The sequence below is a fragment of the Nestor notabilis genome, unplaced genomic scaffold (assembly GCF_000696875.1).
Source record: "Nestor notabilis isolate BGI_N333 unplaced genomic scaffold, ASM69687v1 scaffold1864, whole genome shotgun sequence".
Lineage (NCBI taxonomy): Eukaryota > Metazoa > Chordata > Aves > Psittaciformes > Psittacidae > Nestor > Nestor notabilis.
In genome coordinates, this window is record NW_009924032.1 from 5,750 (window position 1) to 21,932 (window position 16,183).

At 37.2% G+C, this 16,183-nt stretch overlaps 1 protein-coding gene across 1 annotated transcript in view; it reads right to left on the bottom strand.

The window, feature by feature from the left end:
- Positions 1 to 2,930: 2,930 nt before the first annotated feature.
- ALDH7A1 (aldehyde dehydrogenase 7 family, member A1) overlaps positions 2,931 to 16,183 on the bottom strand; it is a gene marked incomplete at its 5' end in the record, with an annotated part of 14,459 nt that continues 1,206 nt past the window's right edge. The window contains 14 exons of the mRNA XM_010012433.1: positions 2,931 to 3,267; positions 4,047 to 4,122; positions 5,063 to 5,136; positions 5,302 to 5,399; positions 5,843 to 5,959; positions 6,768 to 6,874; positions 7,153 to 7,237; positions 8,047 to 8,141; positions 9,526 to 9,567; positions 10,549 to 10,646; positions 11,501 to 11,578; positions 12,545 to 12,589; positions 13,229 to 13,361; positions 14,041 to 14,164. Coding sequence (XP_010010735.1) covers positions 3,213 to 3,267; positions 4,047 to 4,122; positions 5,063 to 5,136; positions 5,302 to 5,399; positions 5,843 to 5,959; positions 6,768 to 6,874; positions 7,153 to 7,237; positions 8,047 to 8,141; positions 9,526 to 9,567; positions 10,549 to 10,646; positions 11,501 to 11,578; positions 12,545 to 12,589; positions 13,229 to 13,361; positions 14,041 to 14,164 — 1,227 coding nt within the window. The remainder of the gene's footprint in view (positions 3,268 to 4,046; positions 4,123 to 5,062; positions 5,137 to 5,301; positions 5,400 to 5,842; positions 5,960 to 6,767; positions 6,875 to 7,152; positions 7,238 to 8,046; positions 8,142 to 9,525; positions 9,568 to 10,548; positions 10,647 to 11,500; positions 11,579 to 12,544; positions 12,590 to 13,228; positions 13,362 to 14,040; positions 14,165 to 16,183) is intronic.

A 16,183-nucleotide genomic window follows, 5' to 3' on the forward strand; every position in this document is an offset into this window, starting at 1 on the left:
AAAGCAGCAGCTATTAAGTATATATGTAATATCTAACACAGAAACACAACTTCCACAAATAAAGCATTCTGGCAGCCCCATGGTTTTGAACCCATCCAGCAACCACACATAGAACTGAGCGATGGAAATGCCATGAGAAAACAACATGATAAAATATGAATGGGTTGGTCCGTTAGTACTGAAAGATGAAAGCACTTTCCCAGTTGTTTTAAATTCAGCATGCAGGGCAGCTATTTGCAAAAACCCAAGTTTAGACCATTACTGGTGTGTAGTATTCTTGGTACCTGAAAACAGTTCCAGAACCTACTATTAGAAACTGTGATAGGATGCAACAGAAAGGAGCAGCCTGCAGCTCACAGCCTGCAGGTTTGATTTTTTGCCATTCATTAAGAAAGCAATAGCTCTGATAGTTTATCAGTAAAAATGTCATTAGTAGAATTTGCATTTTTCTTCAGTTAGTAATGTGGTAAAAAGAAAGGAAGTTACTTGCAAGACTGTTCCTATCAAGGTCATTTCACAGTAAGCAATACTGTGCTAACAAACAAATGAATTATTGATCATGTGTCATTTAACACTTGTTACTCACTGGTATTACACACTCAGTGGTAATTAAGTTTATGCAACAGTGGAAGCCACTGATAGAATTTGTATTAAAATTGCAAGTTCCGTTATGTTGCACATACCAGTAGTTCCAACACATGTTTTATGAACTCTCAAATTGCTTTCCTTGGGTGAGATAACCCAATGACAGCTAATGCAGTTTACAATCTCTAGTGGCCTTTTCAAATTAAAGCTGAAATTGAGAAACAGGGTGCTTACAGTATCTTTAAGCCTCCAATACCTTATCATAATTATAACTTCTTATAGGAACCTAAATCCTTGCTAAAACCTATTACAGTATTCAGCTGTCTTTAAAAGGCAATCTCCCCAAAGCTACTTCACTCAAAGTCATTCAGTCAGTCAACTCAGCTAGGATTCTTCAATAACAGGTAACTGAATAAATATAAGGGTGGAGAGAAGCAAATTGCAAAAAATCATCTAAGGAATTCAAAGCTGTCTGGGAAGCAGATGAAGCATTGTGATTACCTGTTTTAAATCCTTGGCAGCAATCCAATGGCAGTGTGGATAACACAATGTTTGTAACAGTAATTCATATACTCAGCAAACATCAGGATGAATTTGTAATCTGTTTACAGAGAGAGACCATTATTTGCCTACATAAAGAGGATCCAATACAGTTATAATATAGAGAGGTAGTTACACAAGTATTTGAAGCTGAATCCTCTGTAAGACTACTCAACAGTTTGTGTTGAAGAAGGATTATGTATCAAAATACATTAACCTTTAAAAAAAGTTTTGTGTGTAATAGAGTCATCCCTTTGATTACATTACTACATTTTTCATTCATACTCCTTTTCAGATAGTGATTTCAAGACCAGTCAAACATCAGACTCACCATCCCATTTTTGTTCTGTTGCATGGCCTGAGTTCACATTCTTAAGCCGATGCAGGATATTATGCCTGTAAATTAAAACACTGGACTTGTAAAATTATTTTATTCAAAAAGAGTAATAAGGTCTTTATTTCCTCAAGCAGCAGATGTGACACAATGAGGCTATCCAAAAACTAATAAGGAGCAAGAAGAGGAGCCTTCTTGAAGTTTTCATTATTGAAAATTTCATACTAGCACTCATTGGCTACAGAACAATGCTAAAGCTTCTGTAAATTGTGCAATCTTCAGAATAATTAAACTTGGAAATTGGATTGTTTCTTTGCCCTCTATCTGCTAATGATTTATCTGTCTGCATAGGAGGTTATAAGCTCTTTCTGTGTACTAATACACGACATTCTTTCATGAAATCTGTTTTCTAGTTAAGTAGTGAAAGACAAAGAACTACAGGAAAGAGTTCACATGGCTTTAAGAGACTCAGTAGAAAAAAGCTTCAGTTGCCTACCATTTGTTCTATAGAAAGTGACAACCAAAATATCTTCCATAATACAGACATAAAATTCAAAACACTCAGTATTTTAAAACTAGATATTAAGGTGAAAGAAGACCAGCCAGCATTGTGGTATGTTGGACTTTTAGAACAATTTGGATGACACAACCTTAGCGTCAAAAATAAGAAACTGAATCAGTCCTAGAATCTGAGCCCAAAATGAACAGTTCTGCCATATTCAGAGATTGTGGAAAAATGGTACGTAAGACTGAGAAGAAGTTTCCTCAAAAAATGATACATTAAAAACCTCAGAGGTTACTCTGTGGAAAGCTAAAATCAACCTCACAGCACCACTCCTTTTCTCATCCTGGGTTCTGAGCAAGGCTCCTAAATCAGCTGCTGATGGCTATAGTCTTCAGTGGCCATGAGAAATCCCCTCCTAAGGTGAAAACACATAAATAATTGGCCTTTCCCAGGCAAATTCCTTCTAGGAGAGTGTTCCCTCCTGGCTGCATCTCCAGTTCTTCAGCTGGTTTGGTTGTAGAGTCGCACAAGGTTTATGACAATCCAAATTTGCTGTGACTCCTTCTAGCCTTACAAGGAGGTTCCAGGAGAGTGCAGTAGCTCTTGGTCTTACCCCTTACCTCCTAACACACAGGGTCCAAGTCTTCTTTCTGAAGAAGAGGCAGGAAAACTGAAGTGGTCCTTTTAGTCTACTGACACTTCTTCCAGCTAGCAGCTCAGTGTGTGAAAACAGACAGTCAGACGTATGTTCCTGCTCCAAAATAATGAACAGAAAAACCCTAGAAGCAGTAGGTATCTCACAGAATGTACCTTTATTTATGTGTTAAAAATAGCTCTGCATTGCCCACCCTCCACAGCACCACTTATCTACATGACACTCAGCACGTAGTTCAAAGCATAGACCTACGAGCTGGAAATACCAGCGAACAGTGGGGGAGGCAGGAGATAGTGTGTTGATACTGAAATACAGCGATAAGGCCACAGATTATCCAGGCCATCTGAATCCAAGTTTGTTAGTTTTCGTCCCTCTCCCTTCTTCCCAAAGACCATGTCCTTCTCATATGAAGACCGAAGTAGTAATTTCATATATTGAAATTGAAGCAATTTTAGAATAGCTGGTTTTTTGACAGAATTGGCATCTTTGCTGCAGGTAAGTTTCACTTAAGTAATTTTCTTTCCCATGAGACTTAGAAGGTGCTTAGTTCTGAAATGTTAGGAGACTTCATGGCATGGCCATTCATAAGGCTGTTACTGAAACTTGATTCCTTGAGCCAAAGGTAAATCCTTGCTGTAGTTGATTGTACTGGAAGAGAAACAAGTATTTAGATACCAGACTTGGTCACTGAGACAGATTACGCAGTCCATTTCCTATGTACAAGGATTCTTGTTTCTGTCACTTGTATACAAAAGACTTCTATAAACAGTTTGCCTGTTTAAAGTTATGAACTGACTACTCTGGTTTTCAATATAGTAACTATGGACAGGGAAAGACCACATTCCCCGTTATGTCTTCCTTGACAGATTAAACACTATTTAATTTCTCACCAGGAGAATGTCCATACAGAAAGAATCAAGGTGGGATTTCTCACATTCACAAGCCTTTGTGTGAAAACCAAACTCAGCACAGGTAAAGGCTAGGGAAGCCAGCTAGGAGTAGGAATGGTCAACAACTACAGGCTGTCAGGAGATTTATCAGGACAGACACCCAACATGTAGCTAAATTGCCAACCACTGGCAATAGTGGCCCCCACACTGTGTTTGCTACTACTTCATGTATTTCCTGGTAAGTTTCAGCGATTTATTTTTTAGCCAAGTTTAAAATCAGGCAAGAGGGGGGGGAAAAGGATTTTTTTTTTTTCTTTTTGAGGAACAGTGAGTGAAGAAAGGTCTTTATTTAGACCCTTCAAATAATCTTCTACTAGGAACACAGATGCAAATTCTTGCATGAAGAAGACAGTTACACTCACTGTTACCTCACATTTAGCAAAGATAACCTCCTTTAGTCAAGGATTTATACGTTTTGAACTTTCACAAGTTTATTTGCAATTTACATTTATTTGGAATTTAAAAAGTCTGTCTTACCAAGTAGACCGTCTCATATAAAGTTTCCATGAATCACTTCCAGATTCTCTTCCTCCCCCAGTGTGCTTTTCACCACCTGTAGGAAAAATGGTATAAATGAAAACTTGAAATTTTTTTTAACATAGGAATCTGGACCAACTCCAGGTGGTGAGGCATCTCATAAAAATGTCTGGGAAAAACTATTCCTTTGCCCTTGTTCCATATCTGAAATAAATTACCAGAACACCACAATATACAAATCACACAGCTAACTCTTTCCTCATGCTTGATTCAAAAAATATCTGCCTGGAGTGGAAAGTCTCATCATGCTGGCACCACACAACCTCAATCAAAGATATTTTAACATGAGACAAGAGTACAAGAACATGCTGGTTCTTATACTGTTTAAATGGTAAGGTGAATATTCCTTCTCACCCCCCCCCACCTTCCTTAAGTATATACAAAAAAGAGAAATACAAGCAAAAATGTATTCAAAAACTTTCTCACAAATATATTTCATGCTGTAATTTTTATATGCAAATATACAAACCATAAATGCTCAAGACTGTTTTAATTAAGAGTCTTTTAAACAGTTTTCCACTGAGCCGCATCTCCAAACACATTCAAAACATACCTCTGAGTTACATTCCCTTGATGGTTTGGTGAGGATCATACACGCAATATTTAAAACCCAAATACAGACATTTTTAAATGCTGAAATCCAACTACCACTTGTCGATTTCTGTTTTCTACTGAAGCAGTATAATTCAAAATTAACTTAATTGATTTCTTTCGGTTTAGTCACTTAAATGGACTGATCAAAACACTGAAAAACAAGATGAGGAGATCTAAATTACACTTGGTTTATAGTATTAATGCTTTATTTTCTTCCAGAGTTGTTAGAAAAACATGAAATCACCCCAAATTTAAAAAAATAATAAAAAAAATAAAGCCCAAGGAATACCATCAAGTCTCTCGAACTGATGCTAGAGGATTTCATCATTAAGAAGGTAAATAAAAAAGCATAAGTAACATACCAAAAGCACCTCCAATCTCAGCCCCACTGGTTGGGATGTTGACATTCACAATGCCACAATCAGATCCCTTTGGTCTACAAACAAAAGTAAGGCACAATTATTCCTCAGGATCAGGAAAGGCTCGTTCCCTAAATTAAGAGCTATAAAATGCTCAACTAGTATTGTGCATAGGTTTACTAAAGACATGAGAGACTGTGATCTTATGCTTCAGGAAGGTAGAAAAATAATTTAAACTATACCCAAGCCAGCGGAAAATCCTTCCCAAATCCTTGGTAAAGATACTGCTGGAAAGACCTTGTTTTACTTCATTATTCCAGGCGAAAACTTCCTCTTCCTCCTAAAAGGAGCATGTGTCTCCTGTTAAACCATGACCATTGAAAGCAAAGCAGTTACAAAGAAACACTGTAAGAAAAAACACAGCGTACTACATCCATAATTCAAATATACAGAATGCCACGTGGCAAATACACATGTACCAAGTTGGGATAGGATACCTCCGCCACTGCGCAACACACATTTTGAGCAGGTTGACATGAGCAATAAAAATCTGTTCCTGTACAGACTCTCATCTTAAGTCCAGTGCTCTTCATCAAAAATGCGTAAATGTAGCTACACATTTACCTCACACAGTGAGGTACGCTATTACAGTGAATATCCTATAGTTAACACTTCTTCCAAGAGCCAGGACAATTACATGAACATGTCATACATCTGAAACCGCTCTCCCAACTCTTCTGTTAGCATCCTTGACACCTGACTAACTGTCCACTGTAATTTTACCTTAAATTTCAGCACATACAGTATGGGGGCAAACGTCTCAGTGTGCACAATGGGTGCATTATGAGGAAGGCCAGTCACAATGGTTGGTTCAACATAATTTCCAGGGCGATTTATAACCTTCAAAACACATAAAAGAGAAAACAACTTAGTAAGTTCAAACTAGCATCTTGCTTAGCACTAGTGTAGGAAGGGAATCCTTTACAGTCTGATTAATATAGTTGTGCCTAGCAATCAGAAATAGAAGGTCAGATCATCTGAGCAGATAAAGGAAATACTTAAGTAAAATTTAAGTTAAGTATTTAAAATACAGAAGCATAACTAGTCTACTAAAGAGACAATCAAATCTCTAAGTCTAGCAGCTGACAAAAAACACTTCCTTTCTCCTACTTGTAAGCTGTTTAGTAAGCTGATTAGAACTTAAACGTACTAGGAATAAAGAAGGTGACAGTAAAAGACAAGAATTCCCAGAATGTTAAGTCCATGAGAATGAAACATCCTATATGATGAAGATGTGCAACTGGCTTTCCTGAATCCTCAGAGTTTCCTGAAGATTTATGTTGTGAATCCAAAGGCAGAACAGGATTTTTTCCTTGTTATATGCTTGATATTCACCATTTTCATTGTTGTATTTTCACTATCACCTGCAACTAGGGAGCCAAAAGCCAAAAGGTTTTAGCCATTTCTTGGAGGAGAAGGCAGCTTCCAAGTAGACCCATCTTTACCCTGAAGACAAGACTGCAATTCAAACATTCTTAGACTAACTTAACATTCTGTAATGGCTGACAGGACAAACTGAGGGACAATCCTGGCCTAAAAAACCACCACATTACTCTTCTTTTTTTTTTTTGTTTGTTTTTTTTTTTTGTTTGTTTTTTTTTTTTTGTTTAACTAGGGCACTAAATGTAGCAGAGTAGAAGTAAGTCACCTTTCCACCATAAACCACAGAGCCACCCTGTTGTTTCGCTTGTTCTATTGCATCAAGGAACATTTTCACTGCTTCTTTGGTATGCAGAGGCCCATACAGAGTGTCAGCTAAAAACAAAAGACATAAAGACATACTTTCAGCTTAATTGTATGTATGTATAATGACATTTTGGGAGTAATTATTTCTCCTGTCCAAGATAAGCAGTATTAGGCTAGATACCTCATCTCCTTTTCAGAGTTAGTACTCTAAATGAAACCAGCTATCCCCCCTACCTGTTAAACTGCTAAAATTAGATAGGTTTGATCTAAAATCTCATGTAATTTAATTAGAAAGAATCAAACAGAAACTTGTATCCTAAACCCATGATGTGAAAATAGCTACTTACAATCCCACGGATCACCGATGCGGACCTGGGCATAGGCCTTAGCAAGCTTTGCCACCACATCGTCATGGATACTTTCATGGAGGAACTAAACAAAACGTGGTAAGAAGGTTGTAAAACAGCTCAACCTATGGTAACTATTTCTGAAGTACTACTGCACTTAGAAGAGGGCTGAATGAAGTGTGGAGTTAGTGTTGCTCACATGCAGCATGACATGAAGATTTAAAAGCTTCACCATGAAGACAGAAAACAAGCAAAGAAACAAAAACCTGTTCTCATTTTACAAGATATCAGATCAATGGTATTAAAGTGTTCCATTAATTCTTCTATTAAGTGTTTCAGGACAAATACTCAAGTGAATTTTACTGCTATAATTTGAGGAACCACTGCCCTTCCTATAGACCTAAAGCTAATCTACATCAATTTTGACAAATATTTACCCAGTCAACACAACTCTGGAAAGACTAGACACAGGCTGACACTGTAAGACCTTTAAACTTGTTGAAAATGATTGGTTAAAAATTAGCAATAATGTAAGCAGCACACACAGAGTTGCTTTGCTGAAATCTAAACCCTGCACCAAAATTTGCAGGAGGCACAAGCAAAGAAGTTCTGGCAATGAAAATAGAAAAATACAGGAAGTATAGAAAGGTTTATTTTCCTGTATTTTAGCAAAAGCTACATTTTGAAACACAAAGAAACAGAGATAGAATTACAGTGGAATGACAAACTACCATCTATTTTCCTGTCATCCTGATTTTTGACAAAGTAAAAATATGCTTCTAAGATTATTTGTTGCTCTCCATAATATTAGGAATTGTTAGGCATTTTCTGAGCCAATTTGAATTATTAACTGAACTCAGAGCTACCCAGGCCAGACAATACACATTTACTCACCAGCCTTCTAGCAGTTGTGCACCTCTGACCAGCTGTTCCCACAGCAGCAAAAAGAGCAGATGGGATGACCAGGTTCAGATCTGCATCTTCAAAAACTTACAAAAATCAAAATATGAGCATGTTACTGAAATAAACAAGCAGTTTGCAATATTTAAGACACTACACAATATAATAAACTGACATGCTGGTCAAGAAGCATTAGGAATAATCGCACTAGCAGAGCACACTAAGATATACATACAGAAACACCTCAAAATGTGTTGTTCTTACACCTGGAATTAGACACACACAATTGGATATAAAAGTAGATCTGAACTACTGAAGAGAGCCTTTTGCAGTAAAGCTTGCAAAGAACTGCAGCTTCAAGTTAATTCAAGAAACTGCAAGCAATTTCTTGCCGTCTCTTCACCTTGTCCTTCTCCCACTGAGAAGTCTAGTAGTGTAAAGAAACAGTGGTAAAGTGTATCCACATGGCATGCGGAAAAAGTAGCTAAAACACACAGGTGTACAGTGATGTAAAATATAAATGAGCTGAACAAATTCAGCTGGCTAGAAGACACTGGGAAGTTCAAAGTAGAGCTAGTATGTGTAAGCCTCATTAGATCCCCGAAATATCACTCAGCTTCACCAGTCCTATATAATTCTCTAAGTGTCCAAAATTATTACTAAACTTTCAGTGAAGTCCAAACAAACTGTTTATGCCATCACTGTTTATGCCATCATGCAAAGTCAATTCCAGAAAAAGCAGGTCTTTCACGTGAAAAAGGAAAAAAATTTCTAACTATAAAGCACGTTTATGCTACCGGCTTCAAAGCAGCACAGGAAAAAAAGAAGACATGCTCAAATGTGATTTTTAAGAGAGCTTAATATTCTAGATAGGCAATTGCATTTGTTTAGAATATGATAAAGGTGAAACAGAAAGCTACAAAACAGCACATCAGCAATTTATGTATTTATCTAGCTTATATTTTCTTTCTGACACATTGCTCAGCTTCATAGTGTCTGTGTTACGTTTCTCTGAGAACTAGATCATACTCTATGCTACTTAAACCTGTAAAGTGTGCTACTAAAACAAATGCCTGCACGCTTTGCTTTCAAGTACCATGTCTTAAGACTTTATATGTACGTACTTGTATTATAAAATTCTAAAAATGTGTTCATAAAATTAGAACTATCCTAAAATCAAGTTTATTTAGCATTGTCCACATCCCATTACTGAAGCTTACTGCTTTTCTCATTCCCTTCTTAATTTCAACTGTGAATACATAAGAGCTTGAACTTTCATTTTTTAATCTTAAAACACTACCCCGCCACCACTCTGAAGAGAGGAAAAAAACCCACCAACATTCTACTACATACTTTTTAAAACCCAGTGTGGAAAAAAGAAGGGGAGAAAAGGGACAATTGTAAAAATATAAACATCTGTATATGAACATCCAAATATCATCTATGGGACTAGATTTCTTTAGTGTGCATTACCAATAATGGCATTGTTTCCTCCCAGTTCCAGCAGACTTCGACCTAATAAAAACACACGAGACAAGTTAAGGCATGCACACATGTATTCACTTCACCTCACTGAGTTAGGTCACTTCTAACTAAAGCTAAGTTACCATTAAACACATTTTCCTGGAGAGACAAAAAGTTTTAGGCATCTCAGTCAACTAATCACTGTAGCCAAAGGAGAAAATTACACTGAATCTATCACACATTGTGAAGAAAGATACCTGGATAGCAGTTATGGCAGAAGGAATCTTTAAAAAAATAGGCAAAAATAGCACTAGAAAGAAAAAGATGAAAACAGAAGAAGTTGCAGCATATATGATGCAGACAAATAAGACAAGGAGGTGCTACAAAGATCAGAATGCACACATAAAACTTAACTAGGCTTATTTGTTAACTGTTTTACCTCAAATCTGAGAGAAAGAAATGCCATCGACTTCTGGGTGAACATTTGCAATCTGTTCTGATTTTTTTTTATTATTTTTACACTCCATCTGTATACTTCAAACATATAAAATGAGAAAATCCTGTTCACAAGGTTCTCTGTTTAATACTAAAAGTTTAGAATTCAGCAGCTATGCATGGACTCCTGCATGTACGCTTTTAAATATTCGCAACAAAACCAGCACTTTCCTCCTGTGTTTATAAGGAGTAAAAGATGAACGGGCATTTCTCCACAAACACACTACCAAAAGGCCATAGGCCCTGGCAATCTCCACACAGTTATTTTCATGGACACCACCTCCCCTGCCACACCCCAAATCAAGTGTAGGACCATGGATTTGTGGATACCCTGGGAAAATAGTCAAGTCATGACAAAACTAACTGAAAAACGCAGCATCCACCTTTGAGCAGTTTCAATATCCTATTTCCACCAAGTTAAAAAATAAAAAGGTATCACAAGAGACAAGTGAAACAAGCTGTTATTCTAAAAATCTTATGGGGCTTCCCTGCCTTTCCCAACCATGGAAAGAAATGGAGGAGATCCCACACACTCACCAAATCTCTCCTGAACCATAAGCGCTACTTGCTTGCCCACTTTTGTGCTGCCAGTGAAGGACAATAGGTCCATTCTCTCATCCTTTGCCATTGCTGTCCTGCACAATGGGAGACATACCACCACGTTCAGTGGAACAGCTGGAAGAGCTCCTTGCATCTTCCACATAAACCAACTTCAACCAGTCAGATCTTTGAAAATCATAGCAACTTCTTTGAAAACATCATGTAAGCGACTGAACAGATGGCAGCAAAGCTGCTTCTTCATCAGAAGAGGAGGAACAAGGCTGTTTCTCAGTCTTTTCAGACAATAAGATTATCTCCTGTACTAACTTTGACATTCAATCTAAAGTACACAGTGAGATCAGTTCCAATAGTTATGTTCCCTAAGAAAACATGCATACCTATGACTTACCATCTGTTTTTTCTTCTCCTGAAATGCTCAAAAGATACACTTGAATATCCATTTGTACTGTGAATTCTCTCATTGTAATAAACAAACAAAACAATTTGTACAGCTTCCAAGCCTAAGTATGCTTCTATGAGCAAGTGCAGAGTCCTATGTGAGCATGGAAAATGGAGAAGTATTCTCCTCCACAGGTGTTCCACAAGGCCAATGGGCTAAACTTGAAAACTCCTAAGAACATGATGAGTGGAATTTAATATTAGCTATATTCTTTGGGTATAAACATTTGAAAGTAGAATATAAACTCAGTCATGTCTCTTCAATAAGTATCTGATAAGTTATTTAATAGCCACTGATCTCACAACAGCAAGTAGAAGTACATAATATGTTTACAGCAGAGCCAGAGTTTCAAACCAGATAAAAATTATGGCAACAGGTACGTGCATGTACTAGGAACTCCTGGAGATCAGAAAAGCTTTACAAGAAGTACCTCAAAGAATATTCTTTACCCTCTATACGTCTTCACAAAACACAAGAAGTGTTACCTACCCAATGTCTGCTCCACCACAAACCAGAGAACAGATTGCTCCAGGCATTTTGTTATCCTCCAAGACTTTGGCAATTATCCTAGAATCAAAGATATAAAAATTTCAGAGATCTGACAGGTGCACCATTAAAACCATTCTTCATGCACATGAAGAATCTACACATTTTTGAAAAGCAGGAGTCTTGCAGTTAATTCACATGTAGTTTGTACAATACATAACATACATCTCTCATCAAGGAGTTTTGTGTTACAGTCATAGCTCACAGCAAAGTAAGACTCTAAAAGATATTTATTACATCTCTGCTTGGATGAGCATTACATAAGCGTGTAAAAACCTTGGCCACTTTTACCATCAGAAAGAGACATTTATGTAACTTCATGGAGCTACATAAAATACTTTTAAGTCATTTCAGGCCATTCTTCTCAGGAGTTAATATTAAAGCTACAAGATTTAATAATTATTTTAAAGGGGACTATTTATTTATTATTATTTAAAAATAAATGCTATTTGTAGCACACAATGGATAAGTATTTAAAATGTCAATATAATAAGCAAACTAACAATAAACCTACAGCAAGCATCATTATGAGATTTATTCTTTGGGGTTCTTCCCCCTTTTATCAAGAACGAGTTTTGAACAGTGGAAATGCATGCTAAGGTGTTACAAGGTTTGGATAATAAAAATTATGTGAAGGCATCTTCAGGATATAGGTCTACACAACCAGTCAGAAGTATTTGCCAAGAGCTGGTGCTGATGTTGGGCTGAGACTCCCAAAAAAAGGGATTATTCTGAAACATGAATGCATGATTGAGGGAAGCTGAATTTTGTGAGCAATTCATCTTCTACAAGGAAGCAAACCACATAACTAGCCCTACTTCAGCCGAAGCACAGCCCTGGTCACAGAAGAAACTGCTGGCCAGCAGTACAGGTAACATCCCATATGTTACCACGACTTCTTATGTAACACTTCTGACCACTAAGCACTACCTCGAACACAAAAGATGTTTAAAAAGTGAAACAGAAAGCAAATAAACCAGAGCTCACTTTGTAACAGCAACACTGATGAGGGATGTTGTAGGAGCACCCTTCCTAAAAAGGAGGGAGAAAAAAAAAAAAAAAAAAAAAAAAAAAAAGAATGACATTATTTTCTTTTCAATTCTTTGAGAATAAGAAATAATTCAAATATGAATTCAAATACGTGATTTCTATGGTATCTGAAATACAGTACACTTTGGTTAGGCTGCTTTTCAGGTGTGTGTTAAGACAGGAACTCAAGTATTTCCACAGCTGAGCATTCAGAGCTTCTACTCACATCCACATGAGTAAGACTTATGCCAGACATTAGAGTGAATGAAAGCAAAATGAAAGGTAAATAAAAGCAAAGCAGGAGCTAGGAGGTGAAATAAAGCTACTTACTTAATTTTTAATTTTAGCTGTACCAATTCTGAAAATATTAACAGTTTGCTACCACTGCTGCAAGACCTAAACCTGGATTCTTTATTAACTGGCAAAGTCCTGGACAGGTCTGAATCTCAGTATGTCATGAAAGAGGTTACCACAGAATACAACAAAGCTCTTCAACTACAAGTGAACCTAAAAACAAATAGAAATTAAGCCTACATGAGATAGATTCAAATGTACAGAAACACCAGACATTTGATTTCATGCCTAACATAATAGTCCTCTCATTTTAAAGTACTGTTAATAAACTGGGGTCCTGTATCTTACCAGAGGCAAGCATTTCCACAAGTCATTGCAATTGCACTGTTCCACCCATAAACGGCTACAGGGAAGTTAAAGGCTGTGATAATTCCTACTAAGCCAACAGGGTTCCACTGCTCTATCAGAGCATGGCCAGATCCTGAAAGCAAAGACACAAAGGTAATTTGCATCTATTTAATGTTTTGGTTCTTAAAAAGAAAACATGTAAGCAATGGGGCTAGCATCACTGCTCTGTCCATCAGAGCAGTATCTTGTTAAGAGCTCTATTATATATGCTCTGCAGCTTACTGAAACAAGGTTAGCTAGATGTGGAAAAATCTAATAACCTGCAATATGAAGTTTTTACTATTTAAACTATTCAATTAACAGAATAGCAATTGCTTGCTGATCAGCAACTGTTTGTAACTGACAAAAAAAGTCTCTCATTTCTAAGTACAATATTGAACTTTTTACACACTTTCTGCTAGCAGAGAAAATCAGAGAATCTAAGTTCAAGGAGGGCCTCTCTTGCTGTATGCCACAGGCTAGATACATCTGGTGCTTCTGCCTACTAGCATATCTATTCCTAGACAACATGTTCCCTAAATAACTCTCAGAACAGGGATTTGCTGTACTACGTCACTGTATGTTTAAGACACATCTCCATCTCCCCATCTGCACCCAAAAAAAAAACCAAACCCCAAAAGCAACCATAAAACCAAACCTAACCAAAAAATCCCACAACCAACTAACCAAAAAAACAAACAAAAAAAACAACCAACAATAAAACCACACAAAACCCAAAAAAAACACAAACCACAACACACAGAAATACTTACTTTCTGATGGCAAAATAGGTCCACCAATCATTCGGGACAAACCAACAGCATAGTCGCAGACATCAACATACTCCTGCACCTCCCCAACACCCTCAACAAAAATCTTTCCCATTTCCAAAGAGACCTGAAAAAATAAGAGCAAAACCAAAGTTTTCAAGGTGGGTGGTTTTTTTGTTTTTGTTTGTTTTTTGGTTTTGGGGGTGGGGTGGGGGGTTTTTTTGTTTGGTTGGTTGATTTTTTTTTTTTAAATTCCTTTACATTCCAAATACATTTTCTCTCCCACTAATACCAGGTATATATGTACACCAAATATGGTTTAAGATTATTTCTTTTCATTAGCAGAGATTCACCTCCACCCAAGTTATTCACAGCTTAGAGAATGAACATGGTTCCAATAGGATTCCAATAGCGGGAAATTAGAAGAGAAAATTAATGAACAGAGGAAACGAAAAATAACCTACTGAAAGGAGTATCCTACAGTAATGAGATTTATAGGTTTAGATCAATGAAACACTGAGTTTTCACCAGGACATTTGCATACATTGTGGACCAGGTGTGGAATAAATTGGAAAAGAAGTATTACTCCGCTCCAGCAAAAGAAAATGGTCATTTTCATTTTTCATAAGGAAACTACTTATTTTACAACATCTCAAAGTGAGTTGCAGACACTGCTGAAAACATCTACACATCTTGAGTATTTTAATAAAGTGGGATATTTAGGATCAATATATTTCTTTTTTTTTTAGCTGAAGTCAATCCTAAACTATGTACTTCTGTTAAAAGCATGTTAGAGGTATACAGCAAACATACAGATTATCAGTGAGAATAAGCTGGTATTTGAAGACATTTTCCTCCAAAAGTGAGGAAATTCATTAACTTAGTAACTAAGAAGTCACCCATTTACTGCCATTTAATTTTACAGCCATGCTCTGATATCTAGGTGCAACTTTCATGCCCATATCACCTACCAGTTTAGACTGCTGACTGTTCTTTGAAAAAGGTTTTAAGTGAGGAACAGCGTTTGAAGGACTGCCACAAGACTTTAATCCGCATGCAAAAGTTAAAATAAAGGTGACTAAATGTATTTCTAGGTATTTCTATGATGCCTGTGGTCCTCTTGAGACAGAAGGATTAGCCCATATCTGTGACCAGAAATGGAAAGACGTCAGGCATATTTACTAAGAAACACAGTGGTAAGTCCGTAAGTGCAGTAGAGATGCATCTGGATACTTGACAATGACATTGTCAGACAAGGCTGGAAATTTGCAGTGGCATATGAAAGGTGAGTTGCTATACCATTCCCTTTTACATAAAGCCAAGAAAAGTCCTAAAATCTGGATGTTCACCACACAGCTTTCACCCTTAAGTTCACACCCTATGCTGGGAGAGCTAGACAGATGTATCTGTTTGGGGAAATGAGAAAAATGTTCTGGCAATAAGTAACAAGTTTTGTCCAAGGAACGTACAGCAAACTTCTATCTGTCCACACTCACTAGGGAAACTGTGCCATTTTTGAATATAAAAGTACATTAGCACTCTCACTCTACTACAGAAACTGTGTTGAGGAAACAACTTCAAGGGAAACTGCAGAACAAAGTTTTGTAGGTTAATAATAATGGGCTTGGCTACACATGGAGTTATTCACTGAAAGCTGTTTCTGAATAGCAGCACACACAGGCAAGCCCTGTAAAGAAAAGTGACAAGTCCCCCTCTTGTACCCTTTGCTTCCCTAGCAACTGGTCAGTGTTTTGAAGAAGCAGTCCTTCAATCTTATGTCCTGCACAGCACTGCAAGATCTCATTAAGACCATCTCACCTTCTGTAGCCTTACATCTCCACATGTCAGTTCACAAAATCCTGTGGATCACCAGAAAGAGCTCAAGGTTAAAAGCTCTGTATTGGAATAAGATCTTTTTCAGGACGCTTCCAGTATCAGACAGTGCCCTACCCGACAGGCTGGTGGGAAAACAGCAGGGCAAGAGCTGTAACACTCCTGGCCAGAGCACAGGCTCAGAATGAATTACACTTTCTTTTCCTATTACTTATTATCATTTTCAGCATAGGATGCCAGAATGCAATATTACATTATTTTTAACTTCCCCCCTCTTTTTTTTTTTTTTTTTTTTTTAGGTTAGCTAACAAAA